Source organism: Glycine max, chromosome 7 (genome assembly GCF_000004515.6).
Source record: "Glycine max cultivar Williams 82 chromosome 7, Glycine_max_v4.0, whole genome shotgun sequence".
NCBI classification, from domain to species: domain Eukaryota; kingdom Viridiplantae; phylum Streptophyta; class Magnoliopsida; order Fabales; family Fabaceae; genus Glycine; species Glycine max.
The window spans coordinates 13,874,774-13,886,081 of record NC_038243.2 but is presented as its reverse complement, the minus strand read 5'-3'; the positions used below and the strand labels follow the sequence as shown (position 1 = coordinate 13,886,081).

The window sequence follows — 11,308 nt, the reverse complement described above, 5'->3', positions numbered from 1 at the left end:
TTTATTTTTTTTAAAATAAAATATTTTAAGACAATTATTTAAAAAATGTCTTAGAAATACCCTTCTAAGACGATTCTTAGAAAAATCGTCTTAGAATGATATTCTTCTAAGTCTAAGACGAATCTTAGTTAACAGTCGGTCTTAGAATAGTATTTTTCTAATATGATTCTTAGTTAAGAACCGTCTTAGAAAGATATAATTTTCTAAGACGATTTTTATGGAACCATCGTCGAAAGTTAAAGTCTTAACTTTCAACGATGTTGACTTCAAAGACGGTTTAAAATCGTCTTTGAAAGTGGTTTAGAATCGTCGTTGTATGATCTTTTTGCAATCGTGTGTAAGTGAAAAGAGTGATATAGGATCCATGCGGTCAATTGAGACACAATGATAAATAAAATGAAAGGATCAAACATAAAAGAAAATGTAAACAACAAAGTTGTTTTCATGTACTACTATCGCAAGTAATATATAGACATCAAATAAATTTAAATGTAATGATTACTTGAGAGTGTTATAATAAGTTATTTGAAATTTTTTCATTGAATAAAATGTAACTTATTAAAGAAACTAGACAATGTTTATTAAAAAAAAAAAAGAAGTTTTAAGATGTTTTATTGTTATTTTTCTATTAAAATTGATATTTCAGTTTAATGAATACAAATTTTGCATGCAAATGGTAGATGTGAAAATCAAGATAAATAATAAAGTATGGAAGAGAAATCTAAAAAATATGAGAGATATTAAAGTAAGGAAATATGATAATGACTAAACTAATAATAATTTACAAGTACATTCAAGAATCAAAATAATTATATAAAGTTAAGTTCAAGAACAAAAATATCAATCACTTGATTAAGTTGAGGGACTAAAATAATCATATAAATTGTTAAGTTTAGAACTAAACAAAAAAACTTAAGAATTTAAACAGACAAATTAGTCCATCAACAATATATTAATAAATTAGTCTAACTGAATCAACAACATAACACGTGATATTTTTTTCGATAACAATTGAGTTCATAGGTATTACGTAAATACATACGTTTAAGTTAATGGAAAAAATTTAAGTGAGATAAATATGTCATACTTGTTACAGAGGACTAAATTTTAATCAGAAAAGCTTAATGGTGCAAAATACTTCGCACGAACCCATTGCACGTCTGTTGCCCTTTTGTGGTAATTTTTAAATTATGTTATTAATTGTTGTTTCAACCAATAGAAAGATACAATTTTTGGTATCTTTCATACTTAAAACTCTTCATACGAAATAAAACCGCTCAATCTTAAATTTTTATATGTTAGAGACCACTCTATCATTGTCTTGTATATAGAGGAGGAAAAATAATTATTTATTCTTTTATAAATGAAAAAATAAAATGTCTTGACGTGAGACAGTACTTGAAATCGAGAAAATGCATACTTAAGTGTATCTGTTTGTGTTGTTACTACATTTTATCACTACAATATTCCTTTTCAACTTTAGAAAACTTAAGTAAAATTTACTTAAAGGTTGTCGTCTTTTCAATCTAAGCTTTGCTTTTAAAGTTATTCAACCAGACTTGTATAATAAGAAACAACTTAAAAATGAAACTCAATTTTCATTAGATCATATGACAGAGCTTGAGCATCGAACAAAATCAAAGAATATTTTATAAATATCCGCATTTTATAATATTCAGGGCATGTACAATCAATTGCCAACGCTTTCTATTCGCGTAATTCTGGGAAAAATAAAGAAAGATAAAAACTTTCTCTTCTCCCTTTACTCTTATTAAAAGCTAAAAATCTAAAAAGAAAACAAATTATACCGATACACATTTATTTTTGGAAAATTTTAACTGATATTTTTCCTTTTTTAACGCTTACCATAACCTTTTTACAGAAGCAATCTACAATCTACGATAATTTAAATGCGATATCTTGTTTTAATCTCAATATTGCTTTTTGGCCTCTTTTATTTCTCAACTTATATTATTGCAAATTATCTTACTATTATATTTTAATCTTCCAACTAAACTATACAATAAGGGTTTAAAAAATAAACACTAAACTATCTAATAAGAAATTATACTGACTGCATATAAAATCTAATAATTCTAAAAATAAAAAATGTGAATAAATAGACACGCAATGCCTATTTTTCCATTAATATAATAGAATGTGTTTTTTAATAATAAAAATACACAGTTCTGTAAAAAAAAAAATACACAGTGTAATATTTAAACAATTAAAAGATTGCACTGTGTATTAAAAAGATAAAAATGTAGTATGAATGTGTAAATAATAATGTAGTATGAATTTTCAACAAATTAAAGGAACGGATAAACTCACAGTAGTAGTTTTTGAAATTAGAAAGATGTTAAAAAATTAAAATTAGTAAAGTACTGTCTTTTTTTATGTATAATACTAATAGTTGACAGTGAAAATTGAATATTTAAGACTTTATATATGTATTCTAATCCTTTTATGGTTAGGTTAATCTTATTGAATTACAAATTAGTGTTATTTTAATACCTTAAATATATAATTTATCATCATTATATTTTCTAACAAAAATGAACGTAATTAACGAATTTTAGTTTAAAAGTTTTATTTAATATTTTTTAATTAAAAAATTTCTTATGCTAAGGACTCACAAATTAAACTCACAGTATTAATAGCTTGAGACTGATAGTGTGTAAAATTTCCTTCATTCAGTAATAATTCGTAAGCAAAATTAATTTGTATCTAATGGACTAAGACAAAAAAATAAATGGTTGATAATACAAGAATCTTGGGACCTGCCTCCTTTGCAGGAAATTAATCATGATCCCCAATTCTTTCATGCCCGATAAAAGCGTGCATTGTAGCCGTTACAATCACGCAAACACCACCCAACTTTCCCATTTTGGCCCTACCGACTATTAAAAACGACCTTCGTGTCATTCTCCTTCATCAACTTCACTTCTCTATTTTTCCTTTCCCCCAAAAAATAAAAAGCACACCTTCATTCGTTCCTCTTTCTTTCTTCCAACTCTATAAATATCAATCAAAATTCCCCTCCACACTCATTCTCCCATCGTTTTCCCTTTCTCTCTCTCATTCTCTTCTCCATCGCGCGTAAGGTATGACCGAACTCCTAATCTCCGTTGAATTTCCGTTTCGATTTTCTCCTTCGTTTCACTTTGCGCTCGTTCTCTCTCGAGATCTCTTCGAATCTCGCCGAGATCTGACCGCGCCGATCGATCTCCGATCCGCGCCTCTTCTCACTTCTTCATTTCTCGCGTTTCTCGATTCGCTTTACGCATTGTTCGATTCCGTTCTGTTAGATGAAAATTCAGCTGGATTTTAATTGATTCGGCGATTCGTGATCTTACTTCCAGTTTTGTGATTTTTTTTTCATTCCTCAGTTTTTTTATTCACTTTTTGTTTATGATGCAATGGTTCTGCTAGTTGTTTAGTTTAATTATTTTGCATGTTAGTGTCTGAGCTTTTGTTTTGGCTTCTTTTTTATAGATCCAAGTTTTGGCGTCGGTTCTGGTTAACGACAATGCCATGCATGAAATTGATTGAAAGGTTTTATGGAAAATTGAATGAGAGTGTTGCATGTATGTGTTGTTGCCGCTTCTGAAAAATGAAAATTCAGCTGAATTTTAATTGATTTGGCGATTCGTGATCTTACTTAGTTTTGTGGTGATTTTTCCATTGCTTAGTTTTTTATATTTGTTCCTTTTTTTATTGATTTTCTTGATGATGTAATGGCTATGCTTGGTGTTTAGTTTAACTATTGTGAATGTTAGTATCTGGGCTATTGTTTTGGCTTCTTTTCTATAGATCTAAGTTTTGATTCCCGTTTTGGTTAACGGCAATGGCTTGCATGAAATTGGAAGGTTTGATGGAAAATTGAATGAGAGTGTTGCATGTCTGTCTTGATCTTTTGAACAGTGAATGAGAGTTGTAAATCAATTGAATTTTTGGTGAAATCGAGTATTAAATGTCTGATTTAGACTTTGCATGTCGATCTTGATCTGTTGAAATAGTGAATGAGACTATGGAGCGAGCTGAATATGAAAGCAAGTGAGGATTTAGAATATTATAGTGCATAATAAGATCAAATTGCTCTTTTTTTAAGCAGAAGTATATCCATAATTTAATGGCATTAGTGCAATGGCTTCTTTGCTATATACGGAACTTGAGCTTATTAAATATGATGTTTGTTCTGGAATATAAATGAGACAGAACGAATATACATGTATGATAGGTGCTTGATTCTTTGATGTAGATGACTTTTTGACTCATCATTGTATTTATTTGTGAATTTTTTTCTTTACAGAAACACATTTTAGTTGCTACTAATGGGAACTGTTGAAGCTGCAAACAAGGTATTCATGGTTATTTCACACGTGGATTCACTTCTAACATTTTCACTGGCCATTTTTTAAATCAGATTAAAGTGAATATTTTTCATGATTCTTTTACATTCATTCTGAATTTGAAGGTTTGAACATTGAAAATGCTTTTCTTGGATTGGGCAATGTTGGTACCATGTCCAGCAAGATTTTTTTTTTTTGTAAAACTAATATAAGCTTTAAACTTTGTTTTATAACCTTTTCTTGTGCTGTGTTGGTATCATTTGTTAATGCAGTGTATATTTTGACTTACTTCTTTAATCATTCATTGTAGGATGCAAATGGAAGTCTCCTAGAGAAAAATCCTTCAGTTGTTTTTGTGTTAGGTAAGCAGTTAATAGATTACATTCAAGTTAAGGATCTCCAACACTCCAAAGTCATCTTCGCTCTAACCTGAAATCTGCATGTTTTTTAAACCCTCAATTCTTTCTTCATTGTTAAACCTGAATCTGCAGTTAATTGTTTTTTAGGTTCTTTGCAGAAAACTGGTTTACCTTCTAGACAAGAAATTTGACTTATTAGTTTGGAAGTACATCACAATTTTTACTATTCAACACTATAATTTTTTATTATTGAACTTTAACTTTGGAAAAGGAAAATTTGAAAGAATTAACATACAGTTGCAATACTTGCATCCTAGAATTCCTTTTAACATGATAAATGAAACTAGGAATTTTAATGGCTTGACATTCATCCCGATTCTGTCTTTTTGTAAATTGCTTGCAATCACTAATTTAAGGGCTTAGTTTTCATTGTTTAGCATATAACACACCATTTTTTTTGTTACGTTCTCTTTTCTTTTAAAGTGTGAATTTATTTATCCATTTATGTCTAATGTGTTCATTGGAATTTACAGTAGATTTTTTCTGACTTCTAAGTTGGTTGTTGATCTGATAATGATATAGGTGGCCCAGGAAGTGGAAAGGGTACCCAATGTGCAAATATTGTCCAAAATTTTGGGTATACTCATCTCAGCGCTGGTGATCTTCTGCGAGCAGAAATCAAATCTGGTTCTGAAAATGGGTACATGTTATATTCTTCATGTTAATATGTTAGAGAAGATTCATAAACCTGTTCTTCACTGACCATTTACAGTCTCTCCAGTCTCGATTAAAAATATCAATTGACTAGTGGTTCAATAAATAGTGAACTTTCATTTTATTTTTTTACAAAAAACTTGTACAGCAAAAACCTATTGTTTGTTATAAAAAATCTCTTATCTGAATAAATCTCATGGGAAAAGGCATAGCACACTAATGAAATATTTCAGTGAAATTATATTTTGCGACTCTTGTTGGTACTAGGATTCTAAATTGGAAATGATTTCCGATGTACGACCAAATTGTTTTTTTCCCACACTAGGTTTATTTTTTCATAAATTTCATAGGACTAATCTCTTGTATTTCTAGTAAATCGAAGTTATGGAGGCTATGTGAATTATACCATGGGTCATGATGACAATTTTGGACATATTAGAATTTTTTTGGTTAGTGGAGACAATTACCCTGCAACACATATGATGGTAGACCATCTACTGTCACTCCTTTTTGGGTTTTTGAGGGGCACAAGTTCAATAATTACATTGAAGATTTTTTTCTGTCTGAAGGATTGGTGGATGTGTTTTGTTTGCATCATTTTTTTATGCATCTGGCTAGAGATTTGAGAGTAATAGCAAGCTGGAATATCTTATTCCTGTTGTGGGGTGCGTTTTCAAGAGGTTTCATTTCCTTGACATTGGCCTATTCCTGTTGTGGGTTGTGTCTAGAACTCTCTTGCATTTTTTGTTTTTCTGAGTAGGACTTTGTTTCCTCTTACAATTTTTATTCATTTTCGTGTTCTGGGAAATATCTAATTAGATAGTGTATTCTTACGTATTGCTTACCAAATTCTGGTTGCATTCGTTTTTTATATGTATTTCCCTATACTGTTTATTCATTTCCAACTTCGACTGCTGAACAGTGAGCACTATTGTTAGTCTAACATCTTGTATTGTTGGGCTTAAATAGTCCATATCATTTAGTATTAACACATTTATTTCTTTTGTTTGACAGTACAATGATTCAGAATATGATTAAAGAAGGAAAAATTGTTCCCTCTGAGGTAACAATTAAGCTCTTACAAAAAGCAATGCAGGAAAGTGGCAATGACAAATTTCTTATTGATGGTTTTCCCCGCAATGAGGAAAACCGGGCAGCATTTGAGAAAGTGGTAATTGATACTTCAATAAAGCTTGTTAAATTCTAATTATTCCAGTATAGATAATTGTACCAACTTTAATTTCCAAAATGTATTATGGCTTTTGCAGACAGGAATAGAGCCAGCATTTGTCTTATTTTTTGATTGCCCTGAGGAAGAGATGGAGAGGCGACTTCTTAGTAGGAACCAGGTTGGTTTCGTTTTTCTTTTTAATTATTTGTATTTCCTTGTGCTAGTCATCACTTGAGACTTTTTTCTCAATTATAATAAAGGGTAGAGAAGATGACAATATTGAAACAATAAGGAAGCGGTTTAAGGTTTTCTTGGAGTCTAGTCTTCCCGTGATTAATTATTATGATGCAAAGGGAAAAGTTCGCAAGGTAATTGATAGTTGTGTTTCTACCATATTTTTTACAAATATAAAAGTTCCTTTGGTACTGAGGACATCACAAATATTTCTTTTAGATTGATGCTGCAAGACCTATCGAAGAGGTATTTGAGACAGTCAAAGCAATTTTTGGTCCAAAGAATGACAAGGTAAATCACTATGTTCGCCTTATGTCAAAACTTTATATGTACAAGTTCCATTTTGTATCGAAGACAAAAATTGGGAATCATTGCCTTCCTTGTTAATTAGTAAGGTATATGATTGGATTACAATATGTTGTATACTATAATTTAACTAGTGATGAATTCCTGCATTGAATGGGTATTTTAAGAAGTTTAACTTTGTATACATTATGATTTTTTTTTCTTATTCACTGTAAAGAACTTTTGTCCTTCTCTTTATCAAAATTTATTTGTTTTGTATACCATATATTATTACTGATGGTATATATATATATATTATTTTTTATTTTGAAAAAATGACGATATGGGTAACTGGAATGAAAGAATAGATAGGAATGTTAAGGTTCATAGAGAACAAAATTTTATTTAAAACAACATTCAAATAGAGATAACAGCATACCTCAACTCTCCAGTACACGCAAATATGAATACAGTAAGCCCCACTTGCTTTAGCCCTTTCATGAAAACTTTTAAACTTTTAATAGTGAATCAATTGCTGGCTCTCAGCCTACGCTTTTGAGACAACACACAAGAAAAATAAAATTACATGGAACGTTCTTAAATGGCAAAATTTTCCTTTGTATGTTAAGAAAATTGTAAGAAGCCTTAACCCTTGAACATTCTTAACCCTCAAGCGCAATCTACTTTTCTGATTAAACTAAAACTTCAGCCCTTTCATGAAAACTTTTAAACTTTTGATAGTGAATCATTTGCTGGCTCTCAGCCTACGCTTTTGAGACAACACAAAAGAAAAATAAAATTATATGGAACGTTCTTAATGGCAAAACCTTCCTTTGTATGTTAAGAAAATTGTGTGAAGGCTTAATCCTTGAACATTCTTAACCCTCAAGTGCAATCTACTTTTCTGATTAAACAAAACCTTGCCATTGTATGTTAAGAAAATTGTATGAAGCTTTAACCCTCAAACAATCTTAACCCTCAAGTGCAGTCCACTTTTCTGATTAAACTACTTCCCTTTGAATCAACTGTTGTAAAAAGTATGAAGCCTAGTTGTGCATATGTTAATATTGAGATTAGCAAACTTGTGACCAGCTAGATGCTTGGGGACATTGACTAACTACCAAAGTGTTCGTTAAGAAAGAAGTTTTTGGAACTTTCTGTTTCAACTCCCAAGTTTAACGGAAGTTTGAACAAAAATATACATTCTATTACCGGTAGTCTTTGTATCAATGCAATGACTGCTTTTTCGCTCGTGAGACACGTGAGAAATTCCTTGAAGTATAAAGAGCGACCTTAAATTATATATGATCAACTTCTCTCCAGTGACGAATGAAATATTTGCTCATCACATCACATTCTATGCTCATGCCATTCGAACTGCAAATTTTCTAGGAATTGATGTTCATTTGTGGTATTTGCAGGCTGATTGAGCATGTTCATCTTGACTCCATGGTGGAAATTTAGAGGTAAAAGTTGCAACGTATGGTAGAAGGTGCCATATATTTATATTTGCATATGATGCATTTTACTGTACTATCTGGTCTTGAAACCTGTTGTGGATTTCTGACTAGTGGAAGCAATAAAGTTTACTGAGTAGGGCAATCTAACATTAGAAGTTTTCTTAGAGTACGGGACAAATATCTTATTTCAATTCTTCTATAGGTTTATCATTTTAAAATTTTAAAGTTAGATATCCTTCCAAGTGGTAAGGCATCTATTCTTTTTGGATTTGCTTTTCGGATCTATGTCTAGGCACTCTATCTGGACAAGATAACACGATCAACCACCTTTTGTATAATACTTTTCTACATGTATGGTTAGTGCTGAAAATTAAAGAATATTCTTTCTTGAATCGTCCAAGTTGTAGACTGTAATTTTGGCTATATCATTGGATGAATCAGGTTTGTTTTATAAGCTACTTGGCATCTTTTCTTTTAAAAATCTAAATTCGTACTAAATCATGTTTTGTTTAGGTGATGATTTCTCTCAGTAACAAGAAAAGTAGCAATATACTCATTTCATTCGTTTTATACGTTGAACAGAATTTATAAATAGGTGTTTCCATTTTTGTCAAATGTGGATGCAGGATGCTGATTTATTGCCCATCTTGTTTTTCAGGTCATATCAGTATTGGTGGCTTGTTCTATTGTGTCACATTTTGTTATTATAGTATAGAAAATCGTAGTTTATACCTGAGGGTTTTACCTCTGTATTCTAATGTTATATCTTGTTGACTCATTCATTGATATTGCAATAAAGATTTTCGTGTGGGATTCTTTCTACCATTTATTTATTTATAGCTTTAGTCCAGAAGAGGCATAAATAGTCTGCGCCTGCAGAGATTAAGTCAAAGAAATTAAAGAGAAAAAAGAGGTTTATAAAGTGGTTTTAAAATTCTGATTTATAATATTCAAAACTAGGTCTGAAGCTGTGCTGTTGCACAGTTTCTCAAGAAAATCAAAGAGCGAAAAAGAATTGAAGAGGTGAAAGAAAATAAAAATAATTGTCCAACATACACACTTCCAGCTAACATGTGGCAAGGCTGGACACTTTTTATAGATCTAAAAAGATAAAGTATGTGTTTGGTTTAGAAGATAAAATTAAAGAGGATGAAAATAAAAGATGGGAGTCTCTCAACAAAAGTATTTTTCTTTCTCTTCCATCATAAACCAAATAAAAGCAAATCTCATGAGAAATATGGAATAAGAGATTCAAAATTTGTGATAACTTTAGATTTGTAATTTGTCATCACAAAAGAGTATTTTAATTTTATTTTAGGGATTAAAAAATTAAATTTAGAGGAAAAAATGACTTACATTTGAGGTATTGAGGTACTAAAAATATAGGAAAAAATGTGAGCCACTTAAACTTTACATTGATTTAATAAGACCATTATGAACTTTCAATTTAAACGCGACTTCTTTTGTCGTTTTCGGACTCTTCAACGGAAATCAAACATCATTTCTTCACCCCAAAAAAATCAAAAGAAATTTGAATTGAACATTTTGACGAAGAAATTTAAAGTAGTTCTAAAAATTTGATTTATGAAAAAATAAAAATGCAAAAATTGTATCTTCAAGATTTAATGGCTATATACTAAATTGTAAATTATTATTTATATATGACTTTTAAGGAAATTATTTTAAAAATTAATAATTTAATATATATGATGGAATATAATTTAATCATCGTGTAAATCTATCTTACAGTAATCTTATTCTATATTTTCAACTCATTTCACAACCTAATATTACAACTTCCTGTTACACCTTGCGTGTCTGCGTTAACCTCACAAGACAACAACAAAATCATTTGCAAGTGAGTTTTCGCACTTGAACATATCTCCATGAGTAGGAAACACCTAAAAAATAAAATAAAAAGGCACAAGAATATTTCTAGTTCTTAAGTATATTCATTTTAAACCTTTAGTCTTTTGTAATTGTTTTCTTATAATTTTAGTTCCTATAAAATTTTGTTTTACAATTTTAATCTTGAATGGTATTTCTCTAATTTTAAACTGGTCCCTCTTATTCGAAAATATTCATTTTAATCCCTATTATTTAATAAACATGAGGCATTTTTTCTAATAAATGGTTGTCACTCCATCAATAAAGAGTGACAGAAACCAAGACTGTAAAACAAAATTTTATAGGAATTAAAACTATGACAAAAAATTTCTAGCGACTAAAATCACAAATATGTTATAGGAATTAGAAATATATTTAAACCAAATAACAAATAACGTTACATTGATCACATACCCAACAATATTTTACCATTCAATTACTTCTGTAGTGCTAAATGCAACACTACAATGCACAAACTTATTTGGGAATAAAATATCATTACAATTACCAAGTTACTTATTTGGCATGTCCACCTCATGACATCTTGATAACGTAGTCTTTTCTTTAATCCACTTATATTGACGCACAAAACACCATTTTCAAAAACTCATGCAAGTTAATTGTTCAAAAAATTAAATTCTGGAATGAAATTTGTGAAAGTGTTACTATGTTCCAGAAACAAATTTTCAAAATGCAATCGAAATTAATTTCCACAACATATTAGCACAACACAACACTATTTTCCAAAATAGTTTCCAAAATGTATCTAATGCATCTTGAAATCTAAATTTTGAAAAGTTTTGAACAAAAAAAAATTCAAATTTTATTTTCTAAAATATATCTATT

At 29.9% G+C, this 11,308-nt stretch overlaps 1 protein-coding gene across 3 annotated transcripts; it reads left to right on the top strand.

Moving 5' to 3' along the window:
• Nucleotides 1–2,933: 2,933 nt before the first annotated feature.
• LOC100306603 (UMP/CMP kinase family protein) lies at nt 2,934–9,399 on the top strand. 3 transcript variants are annotated; one of them, NM_001250458.2, is made up of 10 exons: nt 2,944–3,104; nt 4,313–4,361; nt 4,663–4,714; nt 5,294–5,411; nt 6,440–6,596; nt 6,694–6,774; nt 6,857–6,964; nt 7,050–7,121; nt 8,537–8,581; nt 9,234–9,399. In NM_001250458.2, the coding sequence occupies exons 2-9, from the start codon at nt 4,335–4,337 to the stop codon at nt 8,543–8,545; spliced, it is 624 nt and encodes a 207-aa protein (NP_001237387.2). In that variant the 5' UTR covers nt 2,944–3,104; nt 4,313–4,334; the 3' UTR covers nt 8,546–8,581; nt 9,234–9,399. The 3 variants fall into 3 exon arrangements, with proteins under 3 accessions (XP_014632802.1, NP_001237387.2, XP_040872760.1); XM_014777316.3 differs by lacking the exons at nt 8,537–8,581; nt 9,234–9,399 and having other exon boundaries at nt 2,934–3,104; nt 7,050–7,367; XM_041016826.1 differs by lacking the exons at nt 2,944–3,104; nt 8,537–8,581; nt 9,234–9,399 and adding an exon at nt 3,568–3,587 and having other exon boundaries at nt 7,050–7,367.
• The last annotated feature ends 1,909 nt before the right edge of the window (nt 9,400–11,308 follow it).

What these genes read in the sequence shown, in the direction of transcription:
- LOC100306603 (XM_014777316.3), top strand. Translation starts at nt 4,335, where the DNA reads ATGGGAACTGTTGAAGCTGCAAACAAG. An exon ending in AAATCTGGTTCTGAAAATGG is followed by an intron (nt 5,412 to 6,439) that starts GTACATGTTATA and finishes TTTGTTTGACAG; the next exon opens with TACAATGATTCAGAATATGA. An exon ending in GACTTCTTAGTAGGAACCAG is followed by an intron (nt 6,775 to 6,856) that starts GTTGGTTTCGTT and finishes ATTATAATAAAG; the next exon opens with GGTAGAGAAGATGACAATAT.